The sequence below is a fragment of the Miscanthus floridulus genome, chromosome 9 (assembly GCF_019320115.1).
Source record: "Miscanthus floridulus cultivar M001 chromosome 9, ASM1932011v1, whole genome shotgun sequence".
Taxonomy (NCBI): domain Eukaryota; kingdom Viridiplantae; phylum Streptophyta; class Magnoliopsida; order Poales; family Poaceae; genus Miscanthus; species Miscanthus floridulus.
Genome location: NC_089588.1, coordinates 15,747,967 through 15,763,940, shown reverse-complemented (window position 1 = coordinate 15,763,940; position 15,974 = coordinate 15,747,967). Strand labels below are relative to the sequence as shown.

The 15,974-nt window shown below is 48.9% G+C and overlaps 1 protein-coding gene and 1 pseudogene across 1 annotated transcript; both read right to left on the bottom strand.

The window, feature by feature from the left end:
- Positions 1 to 7,012: 7,012 nt before the first annotated feature.
- LOC136479321 (metacaspase-9-like) lies at positions 7,013 to 8,412 on the bottom strand (annotated as a pseudogene).
- A 6,069-nt stretch (positions 8,413 to 14,481) lies between these two features.
- LOC136481423 (scarecrow-like protein 3) lies at positions 14,482 to 15,534 on the bottom strand. Its single transcript, XM_066478771.1, has one exon. The coding sequence runs from the start codon at positions 15,532 to 15,534 to the stop codon at positions 14,482 to 14,484; it is 1,053 nt and encodes a 350-aa protein (XP_066334868.1).
- Between the last annotated feature and the right edge of the window lie 440 nt (positions 15,535 to 15,974).

The following is a 15,974-nucleotide window of genomic DNA, read 5'->3' as shown; positions in this document are numbered from 1 at the left end:
TAGAGAGAGTACTGATAGGCCGACATGTCCTCCAAACTCTCCCATCACTCTCCATCTCACTATTATTTACAAGACTAGATCCTATAGAGGACTAATCTTCTCTTGATAGTTGGCTCTGATCCTAAAGATATGAATTAGGGTTTTTGGGATGGCTCCAGAGAGGGTGGCAGGGGCTGATATATATAGGCCAGAGCATCCAACATGAGCCCTTGGATCAATCCAACTTCAAGGATGGCCTAGATGCAACCTAAGAGGCGGTGGAGAACCAACATTACGACGCGAAGGCTGATAGGTGGACCCAAAGGCTAGGCGGCCTGCAGGTGGGGCCGACTGGCCCCACATGGCAGCACCTCGGGGTCTGCTTCGGTGGAGAGCCTCCTGGAGTCTTCTAGAATCTTCCCACGCTATTTACGTGGTGGAATTCCGTAATTTCCTTTGACGAATAGGTCTCCCTTGATGGTTTTCTGGATAAAATCTGCTAAAAACACAGATTCACCAAAACTCATGGAATTTATTAGTTTAAATTCCTATACCTTTTTGGTGATGGAATTAAGTATAAATACAAGTATGTTGACGGTTTGTAATTGGTGTTAGTGACCGCCAACACTGTGGCAGAACCGCCTACTCTAATGCCTCCCAGGAGTACTTGTCTTCCATTAGGCACAAAGTACTCAAGAGAAGACACTAAACTATGTAGTTCCATCAAGCACACCCCAAGGGAAAACTTGAAAATCCACATTTTTTCATCAGGATCATAAATGAGAGAATACATCTTACAACATTCTTGAGTCATTTCTTACATCACTTCATTATAGTAACAGAATATTACCTCAATTGATTATAACAACGGAATATAACAATGTTATCAGAGTTATAGAGGAAGTAAAGATTAATTTAATGATATAGTAGAGCATTAACATAGTGGATATTTTTATACAAGAGATGCTAGCAGACTTTACATCTTTTCTTATAAAAATCTTTAGTGAGGGTTATAAATAAATACTACTGTCGTAGCGTGAAAGAAATCATCTCTGAGCCCACTAGGAGGTTTCCACACACAAAAGTCAGCTCTATGTATCATTCCGTCACCTGCAACAGGGGGAATAAAACCCTGAGTACTCGATTGTACTCAGCAAGACTTACCCGACAGGAGAAAAATAAAAGACTTCAAGGATATACAAGGCTTATTTAGAATGTGGGTTATTGCATCTACGGAAGCATTGCTAAACGTGCGACCTTATATTAAATTTTATTAGCAGTCATCATTAGTTCATTAACTATCCATTTTATGTAAGCTCCTATGCTACTTTTAAGCAGGTGGTGAGCAATCAGAACCATTTTACCATCTTTCAAATTCTAGTTCTTACTATGGTGCTAGACCATAGCCAAGTCGGTACCGTCTCACAAAAACGGCAATTCGCGAATCAATGGATCCTAGCTGGATATCCTGAAATACACGCCCTATTTGTACTCTAGGCACAAACAAGACCAACCCATTCCACTCCTATCATGGGGTTCAGGTCCCTGTCCAAACTTGGGCTCCAAGCCCCCACACTTGAGACCCGGTCTCAATATGGTGCATAGACCTCCTCCTTTCCCTGCCTCCAATCAGTCAGTCCAGAAAGAGCTAGAACCCACGACAAGAGCGTAACAAGCCTTCCCTCTCCCATAAGCAAGTATGTGCTTAGGATAATAAGTCTATGACCTAACTACCATCCACAGCAATGGACGGTCCTCAATCGACACAGGCGGAACAAATGCAATCCAAGCCTCGCTCGAATGTCTAACCAATTCTAGATCCAAAGTACCATTCCGCTTGATCGCCAATTATCATTCATATATATTCCATGTGATAGTAATATAATAACAACAATAATATCTTTCCTATCTCTCGCGAGTGACAGGTAATCACTCAACTTCTATCGGGTCCTATAGCAGAGCAATCTACACGATCCTAGCATACTAGTAGGACTCATAGGATAAGGATATATATATATGCAAGTGGTTTCATTCAACTCCTTAAAACATAACGCACAAGCATAAAATAAAGTGCAGAATAATAGGGGTTATGCACCGGGGCTTAATTGGGTAAGATATAACCAAAAGTTAGCATTCCATCATAGTGACATGATCATCAAGGCACCATCCTTTCTGCTACTCTGATCATCACCATGATCCATCGTTGTTCCTATTATGATATACGTGGATGCAACGCAGAGACGTAAATAATAAACGGCAACCGAAACTCTTAGAAATACAATTACGCCTCACAAGCTATTGAGATAGCTCTAATAACTAACATGCTAGTCTACGTACCACATTGTCGAATATGGCGTTGTTTCACATAAAGTGTTTTAGTTCTAAACTCTCAAGGTATTTCGACATTTTATTGATTAAATATATATTTTCAAACTAGGGCTTATTTAGCTACCTTATCAAACTAATTATTATAGAGCTACAAAAATTTCAATGAGCACCTAATAATGTTAGAAATTTACCGTGAAAGTTTCAGAGCCAACACTATTTCTAATTTATCACAAAAATTCCTACAAGTTTATATCTTACAATACTAAGCATCTCAATTTAATTAGATAACTCCTAAAAATATTATAAAACTACATGAACAAAATATACTAGCAGATAGATCATGATTTTAGAAACTGAACAAAATTGGTTTCATAATTTTTCGTTAACTACACAATTTTATACTGAATTTACAATTTTACCTTAGAAACTAAATTAAAAATGCATTAGAAAAAGAAAAGGGCCGGTAGCAACCCATTCTGGCCCAGCAGCCCAGCGGCCCAGCGTGGGCGCGGCCTCGCACCGGTCGCGATGGCCCAACACGGCCCAAGGCCGGAAGGCCCGCGCGCGATGATGGCTTAGCAGAAAAGCCCCCGTGCTTTTAGATAATAACATGACTACTATGCGCACTATTCCTACCATAAGTAATATTGCAACCAAACCCTCGGATGTTTTCACCTTTACCATGGGAAGGTCCCTGGGGATCCCCACGCGCGCTGGCACGGCGGCCAATGGCATAAGCCGGTTAAGGGGCCGACCACCATCTACAGCTAAACACACAAGGATGGGTGGCGGTTAGGGTCTCGGAGGCGCACTGTCATGGGCTACAGCGGCGAGCGGCTATCCACGGCGGTGACAAGACTATTTCGATGGCCTAAGGTTCTATCAGGGTGGAAGAGATAGCGAGTAAGCACCAGTAGCTCACCGGAATTCGTGATACGGTGACGGTTGAGGCAAAGGAGTGCTGAGGTGGCCTGGCCACGTGTGAGCCGTCGGGGCAGTGGTGCTCCGGGATGGGCACCCATGCGTCACCACATCTCCCGCAAGCACCCTTACTCCAATTTCACTGGCACGGTGGCCCACCTAGCCGGCGGTGAGAAAAAACACCAAATTAGCGACCAGTAGTGCTTGGTCGGGCATGGGGAAGATGGGACGCCTAGTTGACTTCTTATTCCACCTACTGGTGCGAGGAATTGAAATGTGAAACCCTGAGCTGGGTGAATTGGAGGGCAGAAAGGCAGAGCTCAAGCCGTGGTCATGCCATGGAGAGGCACACGAGTGAGCACGAGCGGATTAAGACGGGCGGCTCTGATCGATAGCTACAATACGGGCACATGCGCACAGGTGACGAGACAGTGGAGGACTTAGGCGCTTGAATTGGAGCGGCCAGACCTGAGCAGGGCTCACCGGCGTCGTCTAGTGGGGCAGGGCGAGGCAGGGAGGGGTCCCATCACCATTTTGACCGGGGTCATCGGCCCGAGCGCGATGAGCAGTGGAACACGCTCGGGGGTTTGGCGCAGTAGGTGGATTAAAAGGTGAGGCGAGCGCCACGTTGGCCAAGCAACGACCACCGCATCCTTGGCTTACCCTGCGCATGGCATCGCGGTCAGCCACCTGAGCATGACGCACATGTAGCAGCGGGAGCTAGGCCGCAGCCAGCTGGGATCGGCCAACGCCAGGCCATAGGTGCTACGCGGCATCACCCGGGCGCATGAGATAGCCAGCAGCAGTAGCCCGGCCACGGCCTAAGCCCGGCGCTAGCAGCACCCACACGCGCGTTGTCGGTGCAGAAAGTGACCAACAAGTAAATATTTATAGTTTTGCCGTATGTTGTGATCGGAGGTGGCCTAACACTCAATGACACAGGGTTTATACTGGTTCAGGCAACGTGCCCTACGTCCATTTTGAGTTGATTAGTGACTTTATTCCTGAGCCTAGGTGCTCGAAGTTTGCAGTTGGGTTACAAACGAGAAGGAGAAATATGGGGGGAACAGGAGGTCTGATCGGACTCCTACCGGAAGGGCCGAGAGTGACGGGAGCCTCGCTATGAACTAAGTGTTCGAGCGTGTGTTCGTGGTTCGAACCTGGCGGTTCTATCCTAGTGAACTTGATCGATCTAATGAATCTAGGATGACTTGAATCTTTATGTTGGGAGAGAGTGCATCCCCTTTTATAGATGAAGGGGATGGTCTTACAAGTGAGAGGAAGAGAGTATGTATGCTTCTAATCCTTGTTGCTCACGCCGACGGGTACAGGACGATGGTAAGCGTCCACAACACTATTGGGTATCAGATGCACATGGGGGTTGCGTCGTCTTCTTCAGGTATGGCAGATGTCGGTACATGTTATATTGTTGATACCCAGAGACATGTGAGGGGTTTTACCATGTTCGCCCGGTACGGTAAATGCCGGCGCCCACAACACTGTTGATGCCTAGAGGCATGTGGGGGAGCCTACCCATATGGGAGTTAATGGCGCCCACAATACCGTAGGGGAAAATATCGGTGCCTACAACACTGTTTGGGCTCTTCCGTGCCAGGGAGGTTGTAGAGTACAGTTTCTATAGGTGTACAGGGTACGGTTCCCAGTATGGTTTGACTTGTTCGCCATGCCTTACTTTCTCCGTCCGTTTCCTGGTCCTTACCGAGCGGGCGTCCCCGGTCGGCTCTGATCGCGCCAGTTGGAGATGAACAGTGGGCAGGGGTTCGGCGCACCCCTGGTCGGAGATGCGGGTCGGAGTCGAAAGTGGCATTTGGCCAAGCCTTTCGGTCGGAGAGGCCGTCTGGAGGCGAACTGGAGACCGAAGCGAGCGCTCCGGTCGGAGTTGGAAGCGGGTGCCATTCCTCCTCGACCAGGCCTTCCGGTCGGTGATTGAATCGTCCTTCTGATCTATCGTTTAGGTACTTGGGCTGGCCTCTGAGTTGCACGTTTGTTTGCAACGTTGTTCGCTGGACCGAGCTTTTGTTGGGAAGCCGGTCCGCGAGGGACCCCGGGTTTATGAACCCGACATGCGGTGACCGTGAACTCAGGCCGAGAGGTAGCAACTGGTGATGTGCACGCATTTTAAAGCGAAGCAAAAGCTGCTAACGATCACGATCGAGGTTCAACTAATTTCCCTAACCTAAAGCCGATACTAACACCCAACTGGCGAAGCAAACCTCATATCCAGAGAGCGACCAGAGAGGAAGAAAGGGAGGTGCCAACATGAGTTCGTCACGCTGAACGCCGGTTGGCGAACCGAGCACCAAATCATGGTTCACAGCGCGTTCTAAGGACGTTTAGGCAATTTTTACGAGAGCCCCGTGACACCCAACATAACAACCACCTATGCCATGCTCAAGTACTCACTTTGATGCAATCAACAATATCAAAGCATGCAGCTAGTGTTTAAATATTTTAGCTAGAATTTAAATGTCAAGATAGCATTGTCTTACTACTTTTCCCATACTTAGAAAAGTTAAGGTTCAATTCAAACAAACAGCCATTAACACTTTTGTTACAATTTTTAAAAAGCCTAAACCCTATTAACTGCTACCAACAAGTATTCATGCAATAGTTCATACCTTATACTAACTCATAGGAATCAAATATTTAAGCATCATTTAGCTATTTTGCTCAATATAATTCGCCAAAAATAATATTTTAAACAATAGTTCAAGTGTTTGCCGATTTAACGAAAAGAGCTTATCTTAACGTCAAATTTGATTTTTGAGCTCCCAAGAGCACTAGTTAATACTATTTATTTTGATTTTTTTCAACCACAAAAGTGAGTCACATATAATTTGTTTATCATTTCATGTGCGTTATAAATTTTTAAAACCCAAAAACTTATTTGGCTAATCCCTCTCATATCTAAATCTCGGTGCTAAACAAGCTCGTAACACCAGGGGTGTTACAAACACCAAGCGACAGAAACAACCAGTGAGAATGTTGTATGTGTACAGGTCTGGACGCACCTTGTTGGAGCAGGCACGAGCCATCCGGTTGAAGAGAGGCTGAGGGGCATTGGGCGCGAGAGACGACGAACCGAGGCGGGCCTCGTGTTGGGCAGCAATTCATCGAACTGCTTGAGCGCGTCGTCGAGGCCGAGGCTCCCGACCTGGCTCGGCCTGCGATGATGTGCTCCAGCACCAAGCACCGGTCGTTGCCGGCCCGCGCGTGCGGCTACTGTCCTGGCACGGAGAGGCACTACCTTCGGATAGGTGAAGCAGAGCAGCTTAGGTGAGGTGGGCGGAGCCGCGAGTGCTGCGACGTGGAGGATGTGACTGTGAGCGTAGGAGCTGGAATACTGGCAAGCGGCGGCGCGGGGGCGCGCGGGTTGGGCGCCGGACGCAGGTGCCGGTGCCCCGGCCGTTGGCGGTATGGGCAAACAAACACCTTTGTCTTGTACTGTTTGTTTTTTCTTTTTTTCTTTTTCTTTTTGCCATCACATTCACATGACACTCCAGTTTAAAGTAATGGATTAAAAAATTTCTTCTGAGAAGCAAGTTGAAAAGTTAGGTATTTGTTTAAAAACAAATATTTTTTGAAAAGCTAGTCGTTTGCCAGGATGGTTTAGCCATGGTTGTTTTCGATCGATCTTCTTTGGCGCTCGATAGAAGCGCGTTGTCTGTATGTTTAAACTCTTCTACTTAATACAATGATACACAAATCTTTTACGTATTCGAGAAAAAAAATTATTTATACCTTTTGCTAGAGATTTATTGCATACAATTTCTTCCCCTATTTCTTTACCCGTACATGCACACGTAGTTATTAATACAATAAATAATACTAAGCACACGCCACACGCTAGTTCTTTACTACTAATAATAAAATAAAATAATAATAAGAGCGTGGGCATGGCGGCCGCCTCCTTGGCTCCTTGCTCAGTTGCTCTTGGCTTTGGTGTCCTGCTGCCCCAGGAACGGCGCGTCGGCGTTGGCGTCGCTGCAGTAGAGGCAGGGGTGCTGCGGGTTCCGCTGCTCGCTCAGGCTCAGCACCTCCCTGGCACGGCGCACCACCTCCCGGTTACTCATCAGTGCCGGGTGCGCCGCCAGCACGGCCTGCAGCGCCTCGGTGAACGCCCCGTACACCTTGCCGCCGTCCCCTCGCACTTCCGCCGACTGCTCGTCCTTCTGGCACCCGCTCAGTAGGATCCCAGCGTCGGCGTTGGCGTCGTCGGTGCGCGTGGCGTTGGCGTCGTCGGTGTTGGCGTGGAACTTGGCGCTGGCGTCGTCGCCGAATAGCGCCACGAGGTGGTCGGCGATGTGAGGCGACGCGCCCAGGCCCGACGCGGCCGACAGGTGGCCGAGCACCACGGAGTACGGGAGGAGCCCGCAAGCACGCGCGCCGGCATTGAGGTGAGGGTTGGCGGCAGCGGCTGGGCCGATCTGCTCCTTATCCTGGTCGATGAGGCCGCCGCGCTCTGGCACGAGTCGGACACCATGGTGAAGGTGGCGCCCGCCGGCACGCGGTGCACCAGCTCCCGGAAGTACAGGTCTGCCGTAACGACCACCGACGTCGCGTGCGTGCGTGCAAGCAAGCATGTCAGTACTCAGTCAGAGGTCAGAAACGAAACGACGACGACGACGTGCCATGGGAGTGCTTCCGGGATCTGTGATGATCTTGAGGTCGCAGGACACGATGACCTCGTCGGCGCAGCCGCCAGGGCCGTCGGCGAAGTCGGTGCGCATGCCGTGGCCGCTGAAGTGGAAGAAGAGAACGTCCCCGGGCAGCGCGTGCTTCACCATTTCATCCAGCGCGCCTTTGATGGCGTCGCGGGTCAGGAGCTTCTTGGGGTCGTCGTCGGTGAGCACGGTGACGTCGGCGGGCGCGAAGCCGAAGCGGTCGAGGAGGACGGCGCTCATGGCGTGGACGTCGTTGATGCAGCCCTGCAGCTCGAAGCCCTCCTTGCCGGCGTAGTTGCACCCCACCAGGGTGGCCAGCATCTTCTTCTTCCCCCCCGGCCGCCGCCATTGCTGTCCTGTCTTATTGCATTGTAGCTAGCTCTAGCTCTACCTCTGGTGCGGGCTTCAGTGAGATGAGGATATCGATCTCTGCCTGACTGCCTCCGTTATAAATAGGCTTCGTGATCACCTGTGTTTCATTGAATACGCGCATTGCCATCGTTCATTTGTTGCTTACCTTGTGGATGCAATGCAAGCAAGCTAAGGATCGACACATTTGCCTTTAATTTGGACCACCTTGACCACCAATTATACATTTCTGGTGAAATAATTCATCGTACAGATTCTCGTGTGAACAAGGATGACTCGCTCGTGCCACCAGAAACAAATTTAGGCCTTATTTAGATGTAATCGGATTCACATTAATCCATATGTGTTGGGATGTATTGGAGTGGAATTTAAACTAACTTACATCCTGATCCACCGCAACACATATGTGGATTGAGGTAAATTCAATAGCATCCAAACGAGACCTTAGAATCCACTTCTCCACTCTCCTTTATTACTTCCCATTTCTCCCCTACTTATTAACATAATAAAGCTTAGCTCTACCACTAATGCGACAAGCGCTAGTACACGATTATTATGCTACTAAAATTTTATATTATTTTTTTAGCATTTTAACGACTCCAAATGTTAAAACTCAATACTACAAAGTTTTAGATCTCATTGAGAGCTATAACTTTCATGTAAAAAATATCTTTATTTGACAAAATACAAAAAAGATATTGTTTTCTAATACGATAAGTACCAGTACGTGGTTATTATGCTCCTAAAATATTGTATTTTTTGAGCACCTTAACATCCTCAAATAAAAAAACTCAAAACTATAAAGTTGTAGATCTCATCGAGAGCTACAATTTTTATATAAAATTCATCTTAATTCAATGTTGTATCAAAGAGTTATAATTTTTTAAAGATTCAGTTTTGTCACGCCACTCCTGGTGCCGTGACAGAATAATATTGTCACGCGAGCGGGCGGGAGTGGCATGATAGTGTTTTCCACATCGAAAACGCCGTCTAACGTAGCAGATGTTGTCGCGCCAATGTATTTGGCATGACAACGTTATTTGGGGGTTAGATCCGTAAAAATTTGTTAGGGGTGATTATTATTAAAATGTTGAATAAAAAAGATTAAAAAAAAGAAAAATCCAGCGGATGTCTCCTGGTCTGTGTTGATCGATTTCATGCATGGACGCATGATAACACCAAGTAGCGAGGATCACGACTTGGTGGTCCTACAGCGGTCGTGTATCACGCTTGGTGGTCCTACGGTGGTCGTGTATCACGCTAGCATGAATAATGGGCGTACAAGTCATGCATGCATGGATAATAGAACTAGATCGAAGATAATGTACCATGTTGTGGGACACAATGAAGGACCAGAATGACGACGAGAGGAGGGTGAATGAAAATTAATATAATTTTTTTACAAGGGAAGAACTTGGCCTATATTTGTTGCCGATAAAAACTTAATTGGGTTCTCTTTTTGGATGTTGTTGACGCTAGAATGTCCGTGCCTTTTTCTTATTGGCTCTAGTTTTATTATTCGAAAAAAAAAAGAAATTGCCAGCTGACGCCGCTGTAGTTACCCATCCCCACATAGATTTGTCTCAGCTCTTAGGGCATGTTTGGTTTGAAGCTTCACAAACTTGCCTGGGCCACAGATAGCTCCTAGGCATCCAATTTTGGATGCTTGTGGCCAGGATTGCTTGACTGGCCATGCATTGTGTTGGGATAACCACACTAACACACTTGCTATTGACAGTGGAAGCGCTTAATTTCACTACAATGCGAAATCAGCCTAGGGTCATCACCTATTCACAGAAGGAAACATATGCATCACACGTATATGTGGAGGAAATAGCAGCAGTCACAACTGATCCCAATCAGTTGTTATCACATCAACCCAGTTGCAGCTGATTGCAACTGATCACAACAGCATCAACAGCAAGCACAACTAGTTGCGGCATATTACTTCCATCTAGTCACAACTAGTTGCAACTAGAATCGCATAAACAGCAAGACACCAGATTTAACGTGAACACCCCCCCCCCCCCCCCAAATCGGGGTAAAAACCATAGGACCAAGCCAGCCAAATCTTCTTCCACTATATGCTTGTGGGATTACAACAAGTCCATCTCTAGATAGCACTAGAGGCAACCATACATCAAGATACAGCAGATCTTGAACAACAACAATAAGATTTGGAACTGCTACTTAGTGAGTGGAAAGACCTCACCAAATAATGATGGAACTCAGATCATAGGCACAAAGGATGTGGATCTGAAGCTTCACAACCTTAGGGACAAATCATTCTTGATCTAGTGTAAGATCTCCTCTCTAATCTCACTCTCTCCCTCTCTTACCTTTTTTTCTTTGGTTTTCTTCCCTCTCTCATGCGCAAGGAGCAAGCGACTGAACTGGAGCTGCTTCTCTCTCCGCTGAACTGAAGCTCACGAAGCTTCCCTTTCCTTCTCTTGTAAGACAAGAAGCAAAACACTAGATGCACACAAGATTGATCCATTTCCTGTGCTGCACCCATGACGTGTGGCTAGACCTGCTCACTAGGAGCATTTACTCTCCTCAACGCTCACTCATGATGAGGATTTCCCAAGCAACACATTTCTCGGCAGGCACAATCCAAGCAGCCCTTCAGTTCAAGGATGATGTGCCACGCCATCTGTCTTGCTGCGTACGGTTTTGACTTGCACACCCACTGTATTAGGAAGTAGCAAGCACACTCACTGCACCAACTCCCGATCAGGTCCTTCCGCACAGCTCCATTGGTTAGAATGTCATGCTCAAGTGGCTTGCTTTCTAAACGGCTAGCAAAACCGTTGAAGATGAAGCAAGTTGTGTGTTAGCTTAATGTTTATCTCAAGAGGAGCCAATATCTATATCAGGATCAAAGTGGTCATGGAGTAGCTAAGAAGAAGATGGCTAAGGGCAGCTCCAGTGTGGAGTTCGATTCCAGGAAGCTGTGGGCCCTGCAAAATCGATTTTTATTACGGTTCGGTGGCTCTCTTGTGTAGAGTTCGATCGATTGATGGGTTCCATATTGTAGTAAATAATAATTGGAGCAAAGTCATCAATTCACAACGGCATCATTCTCTCTGCTCCCCTTGTTTCCCGCATCTTATTTTGTGCGTTGTTTATTCCCTTGGTTCGAACTGAAACGAACAGCTAATTTGAGAAATTTATGTACACGGTTCGCTAGCAACAGCCGATTTGAGAAATCGATGTACACGGTTCGCTAGCTCCAGCGTTAAAATCGAACCATACTGCTACTTCTCTCTCCTCACGGTTCGGTTTCCAATCACATTGGAGCTGCTCTAATATGTTGTGATCATAGCTGGTCATTGTTGTTCTGGTTTACATGATAAACTAGTATCTAAGTTAGTTAGCCTATGTAATGGATTGGTAAGACAATTAAATAATAGACTCGCTTTCAAACTAATGTTGCAATATTTGTTAACTTGGAATGTTTATCGAACTAATATTATTCCAATGCAAAATTGTTATCATCATTGTGTGGAATTTAGCCGTTTTCTAGAATGTAGCAGCTGGCGGTGAAGTCACCACAACCTTTTTTTTTTTTTGAGAAAACCACAACCCAACTTATGGTAGCAACACCTCCATCCAACCAGGCAACCAAACATGTCCGACTTGCACAAGTTCTTGCAAGCAAGCCCGGACTGTAGCAAACCAAACAAGAAGCCAGCTCCAAACCAAACAAGAAGCCAGCTCGGCCTGGCACAGATTGGGCCTAGCTACCATTCATCTTGGGCTGCATCCCCGTCCACATCTGGCAGCTAGCCTGGATAGCGCTAGGTCAGGCAACTCTCACTGTCTGCAGGTTCCAGTCAACACTGATCATCCTTATGTTATTTTGGAGGGCTTCAAATCTCAGTTGCCGGTTCCTTTTTTTCATGAAGACTATTATCTTGCTTTGCTGGAGTATTTGGACAATAAGAAACAACCTTCATCTTCCAGAATTTGACACCAACAGTTGCTCTGCAAGGAAATTTTCAAGTCTGACTTTGCCAGGACAATCCTGCGAGGAAACAAGAATTACTTCCTTTTGATAAAATCAGGGCTAAATGCTTTCGTGTACCTTTTCTTTTAAGTTTTCTTTCCTGTCCCTTTAGTCTGCTTTTGTAAATAACGCTTGCTTTCAATGAAAACCCAGTAGGGGATCTCCCTAGTGTTTGCTTAAAAAAAAAATCAAACCTCAGTGGTTCTATTATTGGCATCTTGGTGGAACAACTATGCAGCTTGCAATTATTCTCCTAGAATTCATCTTCGCCATTGGGATCATCTGAAGCAACAAGACTACTTGTGATCAAGAGTCCTTTCATTTCACATTTCTGTCTGAATGTGTACAAGAAACATCCAACCATCCTGTGGGCGAGTGTGACTGTCTGAATTTCTGAAAGTGGCATGGTCTCGTTTGGAGGATGCGTCCGACAACTGAAAATTGGTTATAAAAAAAGCTTCATGACCTCAGGTCATCCAGATATATGCTAGATCAAGAATAGAACAGAGAGGACATGTTTCAAGTTACCACCAATGAGTAAATTTCTAGTATTACGCGTCTGGCTCGGATGGTGTGCTTAGAGGATACGAGGTTTATACTAGTTCGGGCAGAATGTCCCTACGTCTAGTTCGTCGCTGCTGCTCGTATTACTAGCAGTGAAAGTTCGCAGTAGGGGTTACAAACGGGCGAGAGAGGGACAGATCCCAAGTCTCTGATGGAAGAAATGAACGGGTGCCGAGAGCTTGGTTGCTGCTCAACCTTGTGCTTGTGTTGTGTTCCGATTGGTTCGAGGTTCGATGGGATCGTGATGGTTCGATCAGGTCTGGCCTGAATCGATCCTCTTCATAGGATGCCCTGCTTTCCTTTTTATAGGCCAAGGGAAAGCACGAGTTACAGCGGAGAAAAGGAGAAGAACGAGAGAGACAGGAAGTCCTTCAGGATCGCTGGGTCCTTCTTATCCTTCATGTGGGTCCCGTCGACCCTGTAAATGTCAACATGGATGGCTCCACGTCGCGGCCCTATCCGTCACTGGCGCCATGCGCAGGCATCGTCTGCCGGTCATGGCGCTCCACTTCGTGGGCCTGTTCGCTGGTTGATTTCTGAGCTGGTTTGAGCTGGCTGGTGCTGGTTTGTTGTGAGAGGAAAACACTGTTGGCTGGCTGGTTTGGGCTGGCTAAAACCAACCAGCGAACAGGCTGCGTCTTGGCGGACGTCGCGGTGAACTGACACGTCTGTCAGTGTTCGTACGAGGGTTAGGTAGAACAGCACCGGTACGTCCGACGTTGTACCTGATGTGAATCCTCGGGTATGGCCCGTCGTGGCCGCGAGTTACATCGGGGCGTGCCGATCTCTTCCCTGGTGTCAGAGTTTTGACCGAGGCCCATACGCCTGGACATGGAGTGGTTGGCGCCTTGGTGGCGGTATGGGACCCCGTCGGGCGAGACGGAGCCCGCGGCCTCGGGATCGGGCGAGGCGGAGCCCGTGGCCTCGGGGTCGGGCGAGACGGAGTCCGCGGCCTCGGGATCGGGCGAGGCGGAGCCCGCGGCCTCGGGGTCGGGCGAGGTGGAGTCCGCCCCTAGAGATTGGGCGAGGCGGAACCCACGGCCTCGGGTCGGGCGAGGCAGAGCCCGCGGTCTCGGTGTCGGACGAGACAGAGCCCGCCTCTAGAGGTCGGGCAAGGCGGAGTTTGCGACCTAGGGGTCGGTCGAGGCGGAGCCCGCGGCCTCGGTGTCGGGCGAGGCGAAGCCCACCCCCAGGGGCTCCCCAGAGGTCAGTCGAGGTAGAGCCCGCGCACCTGGGGCCGGTTAGAGCCGTAGTCGTGCTCTTGACTACTCGGATTAACTAATGTTGATGACCATTAGCCTCTTCTCTTCGGGTTGTCTGGGTTTGCAAAAGATGGGCGATTGCAAGGTGGCATCGTTGGAAGCTTGGAGCATTCCCTTGTCATTTGACTCATCCTCTGTTGTTGTTTCAGAGTTCAGACCCCTCTGAAGCTGACCTGCATCAGAGAGGGATTTGCAGAGCCCAAGAACACTGGTGCGTTTTAGACAGGCGATACAATCGATTTTGCTGGGCGTACTATATCGCCATTGGATGGTAATACACATACAACAAGAGCTTGTTAGAGTGGATTCGGTGTACATGTCTGTTCATGAGATTACCAGCTTAGTATATACTGAATCGTGTGAGTCAGTGAGTGTGATCAACCGGAGGAGGCAGTAGCTGCGGCCATGCCGTCCATGTCGATCCTATCTGCCCGGGCACCGCCATGAGCTGTGGCTGCCTGCTGCTCCCACTCCCAGAAGAAGCAGAGCCTTGGGAAGGCCATGGCCGCCACGCGGAGATGGAGTAGAGAGGCCACCCGCTGCGGCACAGGAGGAGGCAGCCTCCTTCCACTCCTCTGGTCTCGTATCCCCTGAGCCCGCACTTCCGCAGCTCCGCGTCCGCCTCCATCTTGGCCACGTAGCTGAGCGGCACGCCGGCGAACCCGGCGCCCGCCATGCGCGCGGCCCACTGGTGGAGCCGCTCGTGGCGCTCCCGGCGCTCGGACCCGTCCCGCGCCAGCACGTCTTTCACCTCCTCCCAGAGCAGGACGCGCTCCACCGCCGCCCGCTCCTCGCGCGCCCGGTGCGCCACGCCGGCTGCGTCGTCCAGGGCCTCGAACACCGCCGCGTAGTGGTGCAGCGCCTCCTCGAACCGCGCCGCGAGGTCGGCCACGTTGTCGCCGGCGTCCTGCTCCATCACGCACACCACCTTGGGTGACACCGCGCGCACCGCGGAGAGGAATGCCGCCAGCGGGGGGACGACGGCGGCGGCCCGCTGCGGGTGCTCCGGCGACGACGCCGACGGCGACGCCTGTGCCGCGAACGGGGACAGCGGCGTCGTCGGGCTGGGATCGAGGAGGCTCGTCTTGACGACCTCCGGCGCGGCCAGCTGCGGGAGCGGCGCCATGCTCGCTATCTGCTGGGTCTGGGTGTCGTCAACCGCGAGGAGGCGGTGCATCTGGAGGGCGGAGCTGAAAGCGCGCGCGTCGCCGGAGCGTATGGCGAGGGTGCGGTGGAGGTTGCCGAGCTCCAAGGTCTCGAGCCGGCCCATGACGGGGTGGAACGAGAACGCCATGTCCAGCTCCTCGGCTTCCCTGCGGAGGAGCGCCGCCGTCTGGGCCAGGAAGGCCCCGTCGTCGTGAACCACGGTGATGCGGAGCTGCGGCGCTCCCCCCGGGCGGCCGTGGAAGGCGCGCATGAGCTTGAGCCATTGCAAGGGGTGAGCCACCGGGCCGGACAAGTCGATTACGTGCACGAACTGTGATCAATGCAACGAAACCAAAGCAAATGGTTGTTCATGTACATGTATTCCATCCAATTAGAAAAAGAGAGAAAACTTTTTTTATGTATATATAGGGAAAAAAAGAGAGAAAACTTGGCAGAAGGTAAACCTAGCAAACAGAAAAGACAATTGTTTGTTTATTTTTTTGTAACGTATAGGAGAAATACAAGAAAATCAGTAAGGTGCACTTTCACTTGTACATATAGTTCCTTTTGTTTTCGCTTTTGGTGCTAATAAATCATTTTTTTCAGGATGGGGTTTCATTTTGAAAATTTAAATTTAAATTTATTATTTGCCAAGAAATGGAGAAAAATGTAAATGTTACTATTCATAAAAGGAACATCCTTCTTGTTTTA